At 40.3% G+C, this 20,568-nt stretch overlaps 1 protein-coding gene across 1 annotated transcript; it reads left to right on the top strand.

The window, feature by feature from the left end:
- Positions 1–61: 61 nt before the first annotated feature.
- LOC140231298 (FAST kinase domain-containing protein 5, mitochondrial-like) lies at positions 62–15,799 on the top strand. Its single transcript, XM_072311449.1, has 7 exons — positions 62–87; positions 6,827–8,617; positions 9,763–9,866; positions 11,140–11,305; positions 11,493–11,862; positions 12,393–12,507; positions 13,507–15,799. Exons 2-7 carry the CDS (start codon positions 6,937–6,939, stop codon positions 13,606–13,608), a joined length of 2,538 nt encoding a protein of 845 aa, XP_072167550.1. The 5' UTR covers positions 62–87; positions 6,827–6,936; the 3' UTR covers positions 13,609–15,799.
- Positions 15,800–20,568: the final 4,769 nt, after the last annotated feature.

The following is a 20,568-nucleotide window of genomic DNA, read 5'->3' as shown; positions in this document are numbered from 1 at the left end:
GGTGTTCACCAAACGTGAAGGGAAATCAATGGGAGCGCGAGCGTACATCTAACGTTACTGTTGACACAGTCAGTTTGGGTCTTCTCGGTATGTAATTATAATGTGATTACGTAGAATCTAGTAGTCTACAAGTATCTTATGATTGGGGCATTGTAGTTGTACTTCTGGGTCTTGATCTTGCAAGGGTGCAGACGTTTACTTTATAAGCAGTGATACAGGCAGTTAACCTCTGCTGCTGCTGCACTTCTCCGATCACTTGCCGATCCCGTACACTTACAGTCCCAAACGTTTGATTTTACGATGTAGGAACCTAGGCCTAGAAAATGTGTTATAGATCTAGACTAGACCCGGCCTGCAGTTAGACGAGACAATCTAGTTAATATTGGCAAGAGTCTCATTGCAATTGCATTGTTTGTGTTCATTAGCTCATGTTAGCTGGATGATATCGTGTTTAATTTTCTGGGCATATCACAAGCGACAAGCATGGACAAGGTAGACTAGTAGAAAGACGGTTCTAGTCTACGTTAAAACCATGGGCGTAAATCCCGGGGGGGATGGGGGGGATATATCCCCCCCCCCCCTGAAATGGAGGAGGGGGGGATGGCCTGTACAATCATCCACCCCTGAATTTTGGAAAAAAAAATGGAGGAAGCAGAAATGTGATTGTATCAATTTTGGCATATTGCATGACGTTTGTACGCCGGCCTTCAGACAGGACTGGAGAAGTGGTAACAGAGCTGAACAGTATTCTATCTTGTAGGAAAATGTATACATAATTTTCTCAAGCGCTCGCTCGCTTCGCTCGCTCGCGAAGAAAGTAACATCGACATACACTGTATATATGGCTCAGACGTTGACAACGTCAAATAGTATAGGCCTATAATGTAAACATGCTATGACGCGAGTAACTGGGGACCATCTGCAAGATATGTAGGAAAACAAACAAACAAACAAACAAACAATAACAAAAACTATATCGCCATAATTGAACCCCCTCCATTTCCTGAATAATTCCTGAGAAACGACAGTGACTGGTGACTCAGTCAGGATACATCTATGAGCATACCCAGGGAAGACCAGGGGCGTCGAATCTATCTGGGGGGGGGGGGGGGGGGGCAAAAGGGCATTTGCCCCGCCCCTACGGAAGTGTTTAGGCAGACAAATCATTTATCCCCCAAGCAATTCCCGAGATGAGGACAAATCTCGAACTTTCTTAACGGAAAATTATCCAAATATCGCCAGAACTATGCACCAGATCGTTGTATTGCAATCATAAACATGCAAAAGCTCCGCTATACAGGATCCCTTTCGATAGACTTTGTACACTTTTGAGATTGACGTATACATGTATTTCCCTAATTTATCAAAGAGTGTGCAGCAGATCTTTCACTTAACAAAAGCACCCTCATATGCAGAGGCGTCGATGGGGGGGGGGGGGGGAGGGGATGGTTCCCCCGTAAAAGTGGGACAAACAAAAGCGAAAAATATAGCTACAAACAGCAGTGTTTGGAGTGTAAAATGTCAAAATTTTAAAGCTCGCTCGCTCCGCTCGCTCGCATTTAATCGCTATGCCCAAGGAGGTTCAAGAGAATGCCGCCACTCGAAAGTATTTGAAGCATGTGGCAAACTGGATCTGCCGCGCAGATAGGAAGACAATTGACTCATGTCTCATTGCATAATCATCAGCCACTTTCTAACGAAAATATGTCTTTGTGATGGTAATTACTTTTCGCCATCCCTACTTATGAAAGATAGTTGGTATATACTGGTAAAGACACGGGGATGCGCGAATAGAAATTGCGCAAAAAATGATGAAATGAAAATGAAAATTACTCGACTGGCCGTGTCCCGGCCACTAATCTGATATATCTATTAATATATAATTATACTCGAAGACTATTCCATATCAGTTTTATTTGGAGGAATCAAGTGGAAAAGCGATAAAACCGGCTTTCCAGGAGGGTACAGTTTTAAACACTTTCACATGATACAGCTCTGATTTATACTTTTGCACATATTTCTTGAAAGGATTGACCTTTGTTTAATGAGCTTTATCATTAAGTGAGATTTCGTTTCATTTAATAGATAAACAAGCAAAATATAGCCAACATTAATTTAACGTTCAAAATGAATCTTCAGATTGCTCAGCAAGACGGCGGCATCAAACCCCGCCACCAAAGGCACAGATGCACCTGTGGAATTCTTTTGTACATCAATAGAAAAGTGACAACTGTTTGAATAATTACAGCCAGTTGGAACTCCATCTCTTAAACCTCCTTGCTATGCCATTCTCCTGATGCTGCTGCCTGTGAATGGCAGCAGTTGCGCCCGGTGCGCCCCGGCCCCTTAATTTCCAAAGCGAAAAATATAGCTACAAACTACAAACGGCAGTTTTTGGACTGTAAAATGTCAAAATTTTTAAGCTCGCTCGCTTCGCTCGCTCGCATTTAATCATTATGCCATTCTCCTGATGTTGCAGCTAGTAATTGCCAGCAGTTTTCGCCCGATGCGCCCCCCTTAATTTTTTAACTCCATCTCTTAAACCTCCTTGCTATGCCATTCTCCTGATGCTGCTGCCTGTGAATGGCAGCAGTTGCGCCCGGTGCGCCCCGGCCCCTTAATTTCCAAAGCGAAAAATATAGCTACAAACTACAAACGGCAGTTTGGGGACTGTAAAATGTCAAAATTTTCAAACTCGCTAGCTTTCATTTAATCGTTATGCCATTCTCCTGATGTTGCATGCTGCCAGTAATTGCCAGCAGTTGTGCCCGGTGCGCCCCCCTTTAATTTCCAAAGCGAAATATATAGCTACAAACGACAGTTTTGGGACTGTAAAAAGTCAAAATTTTCAAGCTCACTCGCTTCGCCCGCTCGTATTCAATCATTATGCCATTCCCCTGATGTTGCTGCCAGTAACTGCCAGCAGTTGCGCCCGGTGCTCCAAAGCGAAAAAATACAGCCAAAAGCGGCAGTTTTGGGACTGTAAAATGTCAAAATTTTCAAGCTCGCTCGCTTCACTCGCTCGCATTTAATTGTTATGCCATTCTCCTGATGTTGCTGCCAGTAATTGCCAGCAGTTGCACCCGGTGCGCCCCCCTTAATTTCCAAAGCTAAAAAATACAGCCACAAACGGCAGTTTTTGGACTGTAAAATGTCAAAATTTTCAAGCTCGCTCGCTTCGCTCGCTCGCATTTAATCGCTATACCATTCTCCTGATGTTGCTGCCAGTGATTGACAACAGTTGCGCCCAGTGCGGCCCCCCTTGATTTCCAAAGCGAAGAAGTATAGCTACAAACGGCAGTTTTTAGCATGTAAAAGCATTATGTCAAAATTTTCAAGCTCGCTCGCTCCGCTCGCTCGCATTTAATCGCTATGCCATTTTCCTGATGCTGCTGCCAGTGATTGACAGCAGTTGCGCACGGTGTGCCACCCCCTTAATTTCCAAAGCGAAGAATATAGCTACCAACGGCAGTTTTTGGACTGTAAAATGTCAAAATTTTCAATATAAAAGATTTCACCGTGGGAGGGAGAAACCCCCCTACCATACCCTCCCCCCCCCCCCCCCCCCCGCTTGCTTCGCTCCCTCACGATCTCATAACCGCTCCCCCAAGATCAAATCCTGTGTACGCCGGTGATAGGCCCCACTATTTAGTAGGCCTTCGCAGTGATGTCGCACAGGCGGAGCAAGAGCTAAAATACCACGATTTAGTCATTCAATAATATATTGTGAATATTTCATTTTCTATTGGTTTTTTTAAGAAAAAACAAACAAAAATTTCACCATAAGTGTGCACCAGATCGCTGAATTTCAGGTCTGAAAATGCAAAATCTTCCTCGTGTGGGAGAGGGACACCCCCCCCCCCCCATACACACCCTCCCCCCCCCCCCCCCCCCCCGTTAACCCGGTCGCTCTCTCTCTCACAGATATTTCAAAAACAAAAAAAATGTCTTCATACTTTTAAGGTCTGATTTTCCGCCGCAAGTCATCTGACAAGCAAAAAAAAGCAACAACAAGAACAAAAGTCTTCATATTTTTGGTGCCACTTTCCTCCCACTTTATATTTCATGCAAAAGAGTGGGACATCCGATCCCTGTAAAGTGTGCGTGTGGGGGGGGGGGGGGGGGAGAGAAGCTTCTCCCCCCCCCCCCCCCAAGGCTGCGCCGGTCCGGTTATGGGCTTGTAAGCGTGGTGATGGTGACCATCCCCCCCACTCCTCAGTACGGATTTACGCCGTTGGTTAAAACAGTTGCAAGACAGTTGAGTTGGCAAGATTTTGAACTGGGTTGAGTTTTTCTACTATTCTAGATTTCAATTTAGATAGGGACCTAGAGTATCTACTAGATAAATTTTATACAGTCTAAAAGATAGTAAAGACGTGGATTCTACAGCTCTAGGTCAAATAAATTTATTTGAAAGAAGAGAGTCTCTGCTGGAAAATGAGTGTAGGGACTAGGGCCCTCTACTCTAGTCTAGTAGGCCAGGATCTACAGTATGCACCTCTAGCTAGTGCAGTCTTCAAACAAATGTAGACTCTAAATTTAAAAGATCTCTCCTGCCCTGCACATACACGACCATAGATCTACAATCACGACTAGATAACATCTAAAGCAAGTGACCCACAGTGACAATGTTCGACATCCTAAGCAGCGGAAGCAAAATAGCGTGCATGATCCGACCGGCGAACGCTTGCGCTGCAACCATCGTTGGACCACCTGTGCTCATTGTTCGACACCGGATGTCCATGGTTTGACATTCATGATGTACCGCGCCGTGCGCTTGCCCTGCCTATGTGAATGTATTAGCGTGCGTGCCACGCGCGGGCAAAACTGTATACATAGTACATCGCACTACGACTCGAGAGCGCGGTACTCCATATACTCCCACGCTGTGCGAGAGCTTCAACGCATACACAACACGTTGCGATCGAACCATGGTGATACTGCAAATTCTGGCACGGGTGGCATGCAAAATGTAGATATCGCATACAATGCTCAAGTTATCTCAGAAACGACTGCCATCATGGCTGTAGGTGTACACGCTGTACAGATTCAATGCAGCTAAACGGACAAGTAACTTCGAAACTTGGAATGAAACGAGTCTATATGTGTTGCTATGCAACTTTTACTTACCCGTTACTAAGGGTAACAACCCCAGTATTCGGTCACTTAAGTTTTTGTACAATATTTTTCAAACTAAAATAATACAGCCATACATCATATCCACAGCAATGTATGTGAAATATGTCAAATTTCTTTAATCTCAATTTTCATTTTGTTAAATATCACACAGAATTTCACAAAATCCCAAAATATATCACCTTGAAAATTCCCCAGTATACGGTCACTGCGGCCAGTATTCAGTCACGCGATGTGCGCGTTCAAAGTCAATGCAAGTTCAAGGCAGCCAAAATCCCAAATCTTACCGTCAAAAGTGCAGAATCGGCGCTACTTTCTGAAAGCGCGCGGATTGAGCCCAGTTTTAAGAGTACGGAAAAGCGCTAAAAATTCGAGGAATACGCTGTTCTCTCACGGGATTTTTTGCTTATCGCAAGCTTGGAGTGTGATGGTATCCTCAAAAACGCAAAAGAAAAACAAAATTTCCGTACGTGCCGATACAGTGTCTCAATGTACAAGGGTTGAATGCAAGTGCTGATTCCCCAGTATTCGGTCATCAACAGGTGCCGCAATGTCGCCAATTCAATTTTGCGCCAACAAGGTAGCGCACGGCGCATTTTTCAGCTGCCTTGAACACACATTGACTTTGAACGCGCATATCGGGTGACTGAATACAGGTCGCGGTGACCGTATTCTTGGGAATTTTCAAGGTGATATATTTGGGGATTTTGTGAAATTCTGTGTGATATTTAACAAAATGAAAATTGAGATTAAAGAAATTTGATATATTTCACATACATTGCTGTAGATATGATGTTTGTGTGTATTGACAATAATTAGTTTGAAAAATATGGCAAAAAAGCTTAAGTGACCGAATACTGGGGATGTTGCCCTATATCTAGTAAATTCAAATCGTTTAGGCCTATGACTATGAAGTCTAACCATTTTAATAGAGGTTCCACTAGCACTGAGTAGACTTTTTCTTGCTACTAACTCTGTATTTTTCTAACTATTAACTCTCTGAAGTGAATTGGAAATTACAGATAGAAAATCCTGGCAATGGTGCACTTAGAGGCCTATAGATATTTAATGGAATTGGTACCTCAATCAGTGTATGCCAAAGTGGTATCCAATGAATTGAATTTCCACACACTGAGCAGCTGGTGAGCTTTTGTTGATGTATGGAACACCATTTTAAATGTAAAATCGCTATAAAATCCCACCTCACGCTGCAATTTCGACTAGTGATAATTTGCAGCTTGCAGTGCATTTGAGCGATATCACCGTTGCTCTCAATTGCAAGATGTTCAAAAATTGCAGCCTGTTGTATCGCAAGAAATCACTGTGTGAGGCAGGCATAAAAGCCAAAATGATGCATCCCAACCACTTCTGCATCTTTGCCTCTGTCCTGGACCCCATGTCATAAGAAGTTGATATGATAGCAACTCTTGCTGGAATGGCAATTGTCATAGTAATGACAAGAACCCAGCTTCCTTATCGGCTGGCTGTTACTATTGGAAGTTGGCATACCAGCAAGAGTTGCCATCCTAACATATTTTATGAAATGGTGCCCATCTCAGGTACATTTATAATTCGATACAGTAAGTGTGAAAATTTGCTTTAAGTGATTTTCTATTAAATGCAATTTCTTTTCCTTCTCCATGCCATATACAGGTAATGATTAAATCAACTTCATGTGTTCTTTTTGCAGTTGCTGTGGTAAATGCAGTTCCACTCACAACCTGTCAGATGAAATAAGTTTGAGTCATTCCATCAGAATCTGGAGGTTCAACCTAACAGTTTTTCATCTCATGAAGACCCATGGCTTCACATCAAATGAGGATTTTCATGACGAAATGTCACGTCAGCAGGTGGAAATCATTTCTGAATGCAGGTTTTGGGCACTGTCATATCAGAAGAATTACAGGTTGTATAAATCAGTGTGCCCCAAAAGAATCAAAGCTTGAAAACCTTACACCAGGATATACACCACAGAGAAATCACTGGACACGCACTCCCCGCACCGTAATCCAGCGGTCTGCAGTCAGAGGTCAAACATCTAGCGCACACTCTTTAGCTGATATTTCAGCCAAGAATGGCTTATTTCATATTGATATACCAGTACAGCCCTCAAATGGACAACCCAGTGGCAGAGAGGCTCAGCATATACGACAGCCCAAGATTCCGGGAAGCAAGGAGGTGTCGTACAATTACAATAAAACAATGTTGACTGCCAGTGCTTATCTTCTCAGAGAACGAGCAAAGCTGATCGCAGAGCCGAGGACGGAATTAGAGTCATTTCATTCAAAGCACACACCAAGATTATTCTATCTAGAGAGAGAGGAATATAAGCACATGGCATCTTGCTTGCCGAGGAATGACAGTGAGTTAGTCACAACTTGTGATAGCTTATCTGGAGAGGAATTCTTGGACAGGATTGGGACCGACAAAAACAGTTATTTTCCCGTGCCCTATTTCATCGATGGTATTCAATCCCTGGCGCAGAGATCTGACGAAGCCTTAATCAGTCTGAACAACGATGCCAGATTTCTCAGGCTCTGCACCATCATCCGAGTGATCTGCCCCAAGATGTCACACGAGGAGCTTGTTTTGGTGCTGATGTTTCTCGCGCGTGTGCAAGTGCGAACGAGGGTGGAAGCTCTGCCGGCGCTCTATGAAGAGTGCCGCAAGAGAACAGAGAGCTCGACTCTCAGGCAACAATTACTGCTTGTGGATGCCTGGAGAATGATAGGACTCCCTGTACCCAGGTTCAGCTCAGAAGTCTTTGCCAGGTGTGAGAGACATGTTCCTGCTATGAACACACCAGAGCTGGTGCAGTTGATTTACCTAATAGGAGAGAACAGAGGGGCACCCAAGAATGTTGAAAAGAAGTCGGTGCACATGCTTTCTGATCACTTCAGCTCCATGACCCTGACTGAAGTGGGGGCAGTGTGCACAGGACTGTTCAAGTCAAATACCTCACCTTCAACTGAAGACTTAATGATGCAGATATCAGACCTGGTGTGCAGCAGCGACATCCAGACTGTCCACAGCTTCTTTGTCGTTGGGATCCTCAAGCACTTCCGGCGCCAGTACTACGGCTACCAGCACTTCTTCCAGTATGTGGCCAACGCAGTGACACCTCTCCTCAAGTGGTACCCTGTTATGTCGTGCATGCAGATCCTGTTGACCTATGCCACCATGCACATCTGCCACGCCCAGCTGTGCAATGAGATCGCCGAGCAGATCATCCAGAAGGCTGATCAGTGGCGCTCCAAGGACACCACCAAGGTCCTCTGGTCGTATGGCACGCTCCAGTTCCTCCCGGAGTCGCCGCAGTTCTTGCCAACTGTGCTCGGTCAGCACCTCAGACTGCACGATGACATGCAGGAGTACCCAATGAATTTGGTATCCAGTCTGCTGTCCCTTGCCTACCTCCAGCTGTTCCCCTGGGAACTGATTGACAGACTGTACAGCAAGGAGTTCATGGACACTGTTATAGGTTTGTACCGTATGTTCCCCCCCCCCCCCAAGAAAAAAAAAAAAAAAAATACGATGGGACCCTACGCAATGATAACTTTGAAAATAGTAAATCAATCCAAAAGGGTATGAAACCATAATTTACTACCCACATCTTACAAAAAACCTGCCCGATTTGCTTCAGTGATCAAAGAGAAATGAGGATCTTTATAGAGCATGTCAGGAATCCCTTCCATTGTGTTCACACTTTTATATGCAGTTGCAAGAACATCCAAGTGACTTAGAGGAACTTAAACTTAGAGGAAACAGACCCATTACATGCTTTACAATGATCCACATTTTTCTGTGACCACTTAATCAAACTGAATGGGATTTTCTGCAAAATATACTGTGTATGCCAAATATTTTGCAAGGTTTTATTTTTGTGAATTTTGGGAGTCGGGTGCTTTTTGAGAAATTAAAACACACAAAAATATTGATTCTGATCCCCATATGAATGTGACGTACACATATTTCAGTTCAGTTCAGTTCAGTACTTCACAATCGTGAATTTCACCACTCGCGAAATTGTCAGGAAGTCCCGATTCGCAAAATGTAGACTCGCTAAATATATGGCATATACAGTAGGTAAGATGTTATATTTTTAAACCCTGAAGTATAACATTCAGAGAGTTTATTCATATTGAAAGTTATCAGTGCAAAAATCCGATGGTAAATGTTGGTGTTTTTTTGTTTTGTTTTGTTTTTTTTTTGGGGGGGGGGGGCATACTGTCTTGTCTGCTTTTGGCATCATCGAGCAGTCGCTGCCATCAGCCTTTCACACATTTTTTAAAAGTACATTGTACCATTCCTCATTCCTATGCAACCTGTTTTCGCATGCGTTTGGCTATTAGGAGGTTACCAATTATATGAGTCAAAGACAAGCTCAAATATTCATGTATTAGTGCTTGCTAGCAGAATATGAGCTCAATATGAATTAATGTACACTCCACTTGTGTGAAACTTTGTTAAAAATTATCCGCAGTCATATTTGCCATCATGTTCTAACAATATCCTATACAACCCACTGTAGGTATTAGATGCATATATGGTGGAATCATGTGGATTAACATATTGACCTCATTGTGCATCTTACGGTGGTCATTTGCTGCTTTGTCTTGTCTGTAGACTACATGGACAAATCTGGGGTGGACCTTCGGAGGGACCTTCTGCTGCTGGACAGATCACTGGAGATCGAGTGCCCAGAGTATGATGGGAACCGCCTGGATGAGGTACAATAGCAAACACTCTCAATGCCTTTAAAGCCTTGCTTCTCAACTCTACGGCTTTATACAGTACCAGCTTATGAAAGGAATCAAATTTTCAGGGTTGCAAAAAGGACGCATTAACTTCAGTGGAACTTACAAATTATATGTATATTTTGAAATGCTATGGCAGATTCTCTCCCCATAACTCTGCCACTCCCTTCTAAACCCAATGTAGGTTGTACAATAAGTGGTGTTCCCAGACTTACAGCTTGCTTCTAAATGCAGTATACATGTTGAAAATTTTGTTGCTGTTGTATTTCTCTCCCCCTAGTCTCACACACTGCACCTCAATGGGAAGATTCAGATATCTAACAAAGAATCTGTAGCATGTGTGATTTGTTTTGCTCCATTTCAAGTTTGTCATAGTTGGTGCATCTTCAATCCATCTATTGTATGAAAAGCATTGATGTCCCATGTCTATGGCTCAAAATAGATCAAGTTGGACATTGCAGCATTTTAGTCTTCCTTATAAGTGGTTAGTTTCTGTGAATTTCTAGCTTCCAAAACCCACATGAACAGCCATGTTCAATAAACAGAGACTTTGGTTTGACTTTTGTCTTAAACGGAAAGTTCATCTTTTCTCTTTCTGCCTCTTCTCTTCCCTTTTTTCTTCCTTTTTTTCTTCCCCCTCTCATTCTCTAGCATCCACCTCGTCTTTTTTTCCAACTCAAGTTTTCCAGTCAAAAGAGGAATCATTGCTTTCAGAAACAACAAAATGGTCTTAATGTTTATTCGGTAAATTGACAATGCTCGTATTTTCACATATTTTGCAAGCAGACTGACATTCATGAAATCATCATCTCGTGAATACAGTGTATATTGCCCAATATGACACAAATGCATTGCACGTCATCTCCTCATTCTGTCACTGTTCTCGATCCCAAATTCAGCCACTCGCAATATTGTCTTACAAGTTTCTATTCACAAAATATACTCGCTAAATATTTTTACAGTAATTTCATATGCTGTAAAAGTGGAAATTTTTGCGGTGTTGAAATTTTCGCGTATTTCGCACAACCAGAAACTAGCGTGAAAATAAAAGCAAGCAAATATATTTGCTTGCCAGACGTTCCAGTAGTTAACATCTTGATTCAGCGGAATTAAAAACATGCGAAACTCTTCTAACCGCGCCAAGCGTGAAAAATTAGTCACGCGAAAATATCCAATTTTACAGTGGTTCAAGGCATTTTTGTGCTATGTGAATGCAGTTTTCTTTTCCTTTTGTTGTCTGCATTAGTCCCTCTTGCTTAGATCAGACATCTCATCTGAAATCGTTCCCAGTATTGGTCAGCAACTGACCAATAGGTCAGAGGTGCGCTTCATAGCAGGACTGGTCAGGGCTGCTGTTGGCACAAAGGAGCACTACCGGATTCACTCCATTCTACCTCATTTCAATACCTTAGGTAAGAATATCGGTATGGTTATCAGACGAATGCATGTTTCAGTGTTGGAAAATATCACAAAAGAATGTGTTTTGGAGGGATTTTTTCAAGATCAGTGCAATATTTCATTTTCATGCCAAATAAAGTACTTGTACTGGCATTAGAATGACTTTGCTGCTTTCTTTTATAACCTTTTTCCTACCCCCAGATATTGAAGTCCGTCTTGACGAGAAAAACAGACCCATCGTGTTCAACACGCCATCTCTGAGGTTCGGCGGCAACTCTAAGGAGGATCTCTCCCAGTTTCCAAATGCCAGGACCAAAGCCAACGGTCAGAAGGGCAAGAATGCTGTGTCACTTTCATCCAATCTCATAGCAGACCTCACCCAACAGGGTACAGTGCAATGCGCTGCTGCTCCTCGTTCTATGAACATTGTGCAGGGAACAAACCCAAAGGAGCTTGGGGCGGGCGGAGCAAAGAATGGACAGCGTGACGGACTGAGGAAGGGCTACCTGACGAATATCGAGAGAATCCTTCAGAAACCAGTGGCTGCACCAACACCGAGTGGAGAAAAATGGTAGGCACTTTTGAACTACCGTGGCTCTTAATTCATTCACTCATCATGAAATGTCATAGATTGGTAGGACGTATACATTTTCATTCACCGTTGTATGCAAAATTCTGTTACTTGAATCATGTTTACTTCTTTTTCTTTGAGTAAAGGCATAATGAACAATCTAGTACATAATTCATGAAAAGAAGTAGTTCTGAAACATAAGACATGTCCTCAAGGTACTAATGTGACCATGATAGTGATAATGCAAGATAAAATGTAAAGATGAAATTTTATATTTACATGTAAGATGGAAAAATTTGGATGATGATATTATCCCAGATAAATGATCAAAACTGCGACAAACATGGCAATAGACATTGGGTGTTGAAGAAGATCAAAGCCCTCTAAAGGAGTATACTGTATTTACATTTTCTATTAATTCAACTATCTGTATATGATTTTGACTGTCCCTCGTCATTGAGACTACATTACAAGAAGTTTGTCCATAGAAGATAGAAGGCTTTGATAACAATTACGATGATTACTCTCAGGCTAGCAATCGTGGTGTGGGCCAGAAATCACAGCCATTACGGCGGCTCCAAGCTACTCGGGCAGCACGCCATGAAGAGACGACAGCTTGAATTGCTTGGTTACCATGTCATTGATGTGAGTGTCATGAAAAATAATATTTATTAGTGGAAAATTGAGCAAAGAAAATGGGATTCTATCGGGATTTGATCCCGATAGAGTTCCATTTCCTTTGCTCAATTTTCCACTAATGAATACTATTCATTTCTGGTCAGTTTTTCTGTTTGCTTTGAAAAATAATATATGTGTATATGTGTGTGTAGTCAGTGACTACTGTATATGCCAAATATTTCGCGAGGAGAGAAACAATATGAATGCTTTATTGCCATTATTTTGCCAGTTGATATGTATCTGCAAGAGTGCTTTGTGGAATATTATATAGTAGTACAGATGTCATCGTCTCAGTATTGGATAGGTAAACATCCTGCATATCATGAATGAGACCTCCGCAGCAGCCCCGACATATTCACTTGTTATTTGAATTTTCAGCTGTAGTAGAATTTAAAAACATTGTAAAATGCAAAACCATTGTAAATTGTATAACAAAGACAGAGCCTATTGAAATTCATGAAATTTTTCCGTCGAGTTGTTTTTATTGCAAATGATTATTAACAAATTGCCATACTTGCGTAAATATATAAGCACTGAATTTATCAGTGCTGAGTAGTAGCCATGGCAAAGGAAGTCATGGGCATACGCACTCGGTACTTAATTGTTAATCAGTTGCAATAAAGACAGAGCCTGTCTTTGTTTTACATAGGCTTACAGCATTTCTCCATACATTTTTTTTTTTTTTTGGGGGGGGGGGTGTCGGTGATGTTGGTGAAATAGGTAGTTTTACCATTTAGTAATACACTGTACATCTTTCACAGCTCTCAAGGTAATATTCTTCATCTTATGACTTTTGAATCGTGGGACTAAAGCACTGCAATAAAGCACTGGATGGGATTTTTTTTTTTTTGGAGGGGGGGGGTGGGAGGCAACTTGATAGTTGCTCTACATTCTGTGTTAATTTCAATGAAATGAAGATGTTCTTTGTGTTGAATTCACACACTACTGTGTATTATCTCATTTCAGGTATCATTTCGAGAGTGGTCGACACTCTTCAAGAGCAGGGATCAGCTGTCCAATGTGAAGTTCATGAGGAACAAGATCTTCAACAACTCTTCCAAATTATGACATCATATTCTTCATTCTTGGTAGTATCTGTGCTGTGTGCAATAGTGTGTCATGAAAAAAAGCTAGCTATTGCTCAATTATGACTTCATGTCATAAATGACAAATTTAAGTAGACAAGTGTCTTCCTTTGGGTCTGTACATGCATTTATTTGAAGTGAAAAATCCACTCCAACCTTCAAGCTGGTTGAAGAAAAAGAGTGAAGTAAAAAAAAAAATTAAGAGAAAAGTGACATGACTTTCAAAAGTTTCACAATTTTTTGAGAAGCAAAGAAAATGGTTGAGACCACATGGCACAAGAATAACATTAAGCGTCAGTCTTTGCTTCATCAATCTTTTCTTATGTTTTTTTTATTTTATTGAATTCAAGAATACTAAATCATATCCTTCACATTTATCTGTTATCAACACCTGCCCAATAGAAGGGCCCTAGCATGAAATTTCCTCCCCAAATTGAATTTGTGTTTGTGACATAATTTGACAGGGTTTTGAAAGCTCTTTCATGATACGATCATCATTTTTTGTGATTTTTCGATCTTAGGGCCTTCTGCTGGGCAGGCGACAATAACAGAGGTGTAAGGAGTTTTCAGTGACGAATATATGAAGGGAAAGGAGGAAGGTACAGTTTCTGAATTATTGGCATGAGAATGATGATTAGATATATTCTATGTATTTCCAAACCAGTCAGAAAGTTGAGGTAATCACATGGGAATGATGTCTAAAATTTGCCTTGAATTACAACCCTCTGCCAAGATACAGCTGTGCACAGATATGGCAGATGTTTATAGAGTCAAATTTCTTCCATTCAAGTGAAACTCTATAATGAAGTCTTGGTTTTTCTGTCCTGATGCTTGACATGTCATATAAGTCAAGGTTTATGTAATGTTTAACAGCAATTTTGGACATCAGTGTTCATTTTTCTGTTTGACTTTATACACAAGGTGAGGTGCAAAAAGTAGAACTTCAGATACCAGGCTGTTCACTTTATACATGTAACATTGTCCCCTCTGTGGCTGAATATCTGCTCTATTGCCCAAAACCACTAAATTTGCAACTTCAATCTCTTTTGGCCTGCCCATGCCAACAGCCATTGCAATTTGAATGATGTGTTGAATTTGTCTTTTAGGACCAACAAAATGGAGCCCAGCGGTTCCATTTTCTTTCTGCATTTAGGCTTTCCATGTGTAATTCTATTTCACCATTTCAAGGAAGCATTGATCAAAGTGAATCCAAATTACTCAGCTGTGCCGAAACCTTACTTTCAATTGTTCTACCCCCTTTCGGTTTGAACATTTGGGATAAGGGAAATACAGAATTACATATAGTGCTTTAAAAGGATGAATGGCTGTCATCAAAATGTACTGTATAAGCTGTTATTTTCGCATACAGATATTTTCACGAATGTAATCAGAGACACTTTCGTGAGATTTTGTTTTCACGAATTGACACCGATGCTATCATAACTGCACTATAAACCTAGCACATTTTTGTGTGTTGTTAAATTCTTGATCAACTGTGATTCGCGAAATTTGCAAAAATCACACCCTTGTGAAAATAACAGTTTATACAGTACTAATGATACGTGTTCAGACATTTTAGAATGTGAGCAGACATATTTCGCTATTTTCTTTGAGACCAAAATTATTCATGTCAAGAATCAGCAAACTGCTCAATTTTAAAATGGCGTGAACAAGTATATCCGTATGACAAGAAAGAATGCTAGAGTTCCTGGTTGTATGATTTATTGGTTTTGTTCTTCCAATCACATACATGTAGGAGACAGGGCTCCACTGAATACCTATAATATCATCCACTGAATACCTATAATATAGGCCATGGTGGTATGTGGAAATACCACCCCACCTAGCTGGGATGTGCAGTGACGCATGGCACTATCAAAATATATGGATAATACTGTAATACATGTACTATCAAAGTACAGAATGCGTATTCCTGATCCAAAGAGAGAGGCTAGCTGGAATCAATACCATTTGCCACGACGATACATTACTGTACATGTATGCATATTTCAAAATTGGACAATGGGGGTAGAATTTTTGTGCACAATATTTCTCATAATTCATGCCAAAACAAATGCAGTTTGGAATGCAAGCAGTATTGAATATTCATTTCCTTGAACATAATTTTGTAAACCCATCTCTGAAATATGTTATTAAAATATTGTATGACAATGTACCTCAGAAAGACTGTCCTTTTGTTTGTGCAGATGTGTCGTCACGAGTACTAACTCATTTGTTGCTTTAAAGGTAACTGAAACCCAAACATACATGTGGATTGAGTGAAAGCAGCAATATTAGAAGAACACATCAGTGACAGTTTAAGGAAATGGGCTAAAACGATTCAAAATTATAAATCTTAAATTTTGGTGCTGTCATGACTGGATGAGAAGACTATTACAGTTCCTAATGTCATTGTGGACAAAAATATATTGAAAAATATCTATACAGTGTACAATATGTAATTCCACATTTTTTTTTTGTGTGTGTGTGTGAAAAGTACACATTTCATTGACTTGTAATACTGACCTATACCATTCCTCCTGCTTTCCGAAAGAGGCAAGTCAAGTGCTCTTCATTATGCTAAAAAAGTGAAAATACGTTGGATTTTTTCAATATTCTTGTCATACATGCATTGTTTTCGATAATGTCATCACAAAGAAAAGTAGTCTCCTTAGCCAGCGATGATGGCACCGAAACTTTAAAAATGTGTTACTTTTGAATTGATTGTCCGATTTTCCTCAACTTTTACTGATGAATTCTACTATTGCTGTATTTATTCAATCCACATTAATCTACAGGTTTTGGTTTCCTTTAACCCTATTCTAACTGGGCTATTTGAGACCAAGTTTTTACTGAGGGGGGGGGGGGGGGGTCAATTTAACCCTAAAGGGGCCGGGCTTTTTTGGCTATGCTCAGACCGGGGGGGGGGGATTCTGCCCCCCCCCCCCCCCCATCGGTGGTGCGATCGCGATGAAATTTTGCATGCGTGAGAACCGCGTCATAATCTACAAGATTGTGTTATAAGATTTTTTGAAACAATCAATTTCTAATTTTAATTGATTAATTATGCAAATTAAGCTCAAGGTGATATTTTAGCTTAAAGGCATAATTTACCATTTGCAGATGAAACAAAAACCCAACATTAGTGCTTTAAAATAGATCTAAAATGTGAGTTAGGGATAGAAGCAACCACTGTAAAAATTTGAATTCGTATAATCGATGTTAAGTATTGTTAAGTACACAAAATGTGAACAATAGTTATAATAAGAATGCTTCCAGACTAAACCGTATACAGTTACGGTTTATTAAGAAGCATGCTGATATCTCCCCATATTTTAGGCTTTATTGCAAAAATTTCATATGGTAGGATGTATTGTGATAAAACAGACCTACACATATGCATCAAACGTGATATCTTGAACATTTTTGAAATCACTGCTCCCAAAGGTAAACTGGACCTTTAATTAAAAGCATTGAGAGTCTAATTTTTGATCTGTAAATCTGTTTTAGCATATTCAACAATTGTACATCACAAAAACTTCCAAAACTCATTTCAATTCTTATGTATTTTATTGTTTTCAGAATTTCTTATGTATTTCTTTGTTTTTCAACTTTTGTTTTTTCTTTGTTTTTTCATTGGAAATTGTCACTGACCACTTTTCTACCATAATTAGCACAAAATTAATCAATGAAAGTGTTTAATTGTAGAAATAATCAGGTTTTTATGCCTTTCATGACAGAGCACTGTTTTCCATAGGAAATGTACACAAAATCACAAAATTGTGCCCGTTTTGGAGCGACATTCCGTTACAAAAATGGGCGTGGCTTCGCAAAAGTATGCGCGGACGTTGCAAATTTGGTCTCAAAAGTTGCGCGAGACTTGAACGAAGAAAGTCAAGAAGCCTCGTGATGAGGCCTTCTCGCGTTACAGAATTATAGCGCGAAACGTCGAGGGGGGGGGCGGATTCCGCCCCCCCCGGCCCTTTTAGGGTTAACCCCCCCTTCAGATCTCGGCCGCTGATTGTGCAATCGCCACGAAATTTTGCCTGAAGATAGAGCTGGATGTAAACTACAAGATAACATGGTCATACAATAGAAAAATATTGCCTTTCTATTTTTAATAAATTAATTATGCAAATTTGTGCATGAAATCATATTTTCACCTATAACTCCATTAAAAAGACTGGAGGATTGCTAAATTTTTGTGTCAGAATTCCACAAGACACATCAAACAATTTTCTTGAAAAAAATTAGCACAATCGAAATCAATTTCTTTTGTTTTTTATTGTTTTGTTAATTTCTTATGTATTTTATTGTTTTTTCGACCTTTTGTTTTCTATTGTTTTTTTGCCAAAATTTGTTGCAGGTACTTTTTCAGGCTTATCTACACTAGAATTGATTAATTTCAATGGTTAAAAGTTGAAATAATCTAATTTATATCAATTTAACCAAAAAACACAATTTGCATTGGATTTGCACACGATATCATGAATTTGAGCTGTTTTTTGGTTGACATGCATATGCAAAACATTACGTAACTTCAAAATGGTGTACCCTGACGTCGCAAATTTGGTCTCAAAATATGCGGGAGACTGCAATGAAAAAAGTCCTGAAACGACGCGGCAAAATCTGTGTGCGCGTTGCGAAATCGTGGCGCGAAACGTCGAGGGGAGGGTTAATTTGACCCCCCCAGTTAGAATAGGGTTAAAATCCAAAATGGCCTTCTTGGAGTAAATTTCCCTCATACACCCTACACTTTTACCGTACGATTAGGTTAATCTTTCAAAATCATAAAACTGTGGTAGATTATTTGATATGATGCTATTTTTTTTTATTAATGGATAAACATATCACTAAATACTTTTAAAGTGTATACTTTCTCAATTGCATCTGCTTGCATACAATATATCATGGTGCCTTGTGATCAACAAGGGAGGAAATACAATGACATGCCATCCAATTTTGCCTGCACAATGGCAATTGCAAGAATATTTTCCATCACAAGATACACAAACTATCTTAAAAAACAAGAAATAATATAAAAAAAAAAAAAACCTTTTTGTCTCGCCCACCGGAGGTGAAGGCGAGACTAAGGGATCCAAATGGCGTCCGTCCATCTTCCGTCCGTCACAAATGTTAAAGTTTACCTGCAAGACTCTCTTATGATACATAACTTGGCAACTGTTACAGCAATGGCAGCCTCACTTGGGTGATAGAAGCACTAGGGGTATCTTCATGTTATGGTGTTGTCGGAGGTCATGTGATGATGTCAAAGGTCATTTGAGGTCATATATTAAAGAGTATGTGCAAGGCTCTCTTTTCTATGTTAAAGTTTACCTGCAAGACTCTTTTGACAAAGAACTTCAAATAAGTAGCTTGGATTACAACCTAACTTGGGTCATAGATGCACTGGGGGTACCTACATGTTATGGTGCCATTGGAGGTCACAGGATAAGGTCAAAGGTCATTTGAGGTCATACATTAAAGTTTACTTGCAAGACTCTTATCACACGTAACTCGACACATGTTTCGACAATGGCAATCAAACTTGGGTGATGGATGCACTGAGGGTACCTTCATGTTGTGGTGCCGTAAGAGGTCACATGATAAGGTCAAAGGTCATTTGAGGTCATACATTAAAGTTTACTTGCAAGACTGTCACAGACAGGGGTCAACAAACTTTTAGGGCCCAATGTTAAGTTTTTATGGCGCATTTTGATTATGGCTCATAACTTTTGATCCCTTTGTCTGTTTGTGACCAAACTTGTAGATGTCCCCTGGGGAGATGAAGGTCATCACAAGGTCAAAGGTCACATACAGTGGTCAACGAACTTTTAGGGCCCAATGTTAAGTTTTTATGGCATGTTTTGGTTATGGCTCATAACTTTTGATCCCTTTGTCCCTTTGTGACCAAACTTGGATGGTAGATGTCCCTTGGGGAGGTGAAGGTCATCACAAGGTCAAAGGTCACAGACAGGGGTCAACAAATTTTTAGGGCCCAATGTTAAGTTTTTAAGGGCGCGTTTCGATTGTAATTCAGAACTTTTGCTCCCTATGTTCGTTTGTGACCAAACTAGGACGGTAGATGTCCCTTGGGGAATTAAAGGTCATCACAAGGTCAAAGGTCACAGAAAGGGGTCAACAAATTATTAGGGCCCATTGTTAAGTTTTTCTGGCGCGTTTCGATAATGGCTCATAACTTTTGATCCCTTTGTCTTTTTGTGACCAAACTTGGATGGTAAATGTCCCTTGGGGAGTTGAAGGTCACCACTAGGTCAAAGGTCATAGGCGGGTCAATGAACTTCTGGGAGTTAGAAAAATATTAATTTCTTGTACGCGAATGGGCGAGACACAATTTGGCTCTTGCCTTGTTTTTTCTGTATGGCTTACAACAAAGCCACTTACAATTCAATACAAAGTTTGGGTTGTTTGGTTTTTTTTTTTATTTCTATGAGAAAAAACAAACAAACGCACACTAAAATATGTAGCAGGTATTTTACAAATGCACTAGCACATAATGCATAAAATGGACGCTTTCACAACTCTAGTATAATTTGCGCAGTTTAGGCACTGATAGATTTGTCTGCATCGCTGATAGTGGCAGAGACTGACATTGAATATTTCTGTACACTGGGGTCTGCTGATTAATATGATTTCACACATTTCAGTGTTTTCAGACTTTTATTCAAAAATGGTTGATTACAAATTGCTTTTAGCATACAGATATCATAACTTAATTCCTGGTTTATTTCATATCTCAATACACATCTGACAGTGCAATGCTGAAACACTCTGACTGATTTCTTACAGTGAAGTTTGTGTTTATCTTTTTTTTTCTTTCAAATGAACAGGTCATTTTAATATTGACACTGGAGCTTCCTACAATGATCCCATGCATGTTACATGTTTGAAATTTGAGCAGAGTACACCCATGGTGTGTACC

The sequence above is a fragment of the Diadema setosum genome, chromosome 7, assembly GCF_964275005.1.
Source record: "Diadema setosum chromosome 7, eeDiaSeto1, whole genome shotgun sequence".
Lineage (NCBI taxonomy): Eukaryota > Metazoa > Echinodermata > Echinoidea > Diadematoida > Diadematidae > Diadema > Diadema setosum.
The sequence above is the reverse complement of the archived record's forward strand: the minus strand, read 5'-3'. Positions and strand labels throughout refer to the sequence as shown.

Bases quoted from the DNA above. Each gene is read 5' to 3' on its own strand.
- LOC140231298 (XM_072311449.1), top strand. From the start codon at position 6,937: ATGGCTTCACATCAAATGAGGATTTTCATGACGAAATGTCACGTCAGC. The intron at 8,618-9,762 runs GTTTGTACCGTA...TCTTGTCTGTAG, and splicing joins GTTCATGGACACTGTTATAG to ACTACATGGACAAATCTGGG. The intron at 12,508-13,506 runs GTGAGTGTCATG...ATCTCATTTCAG, and splicing joins TTGGTTACCATGTCATTGAT to GTATCATTTCGAGAGTGGTC.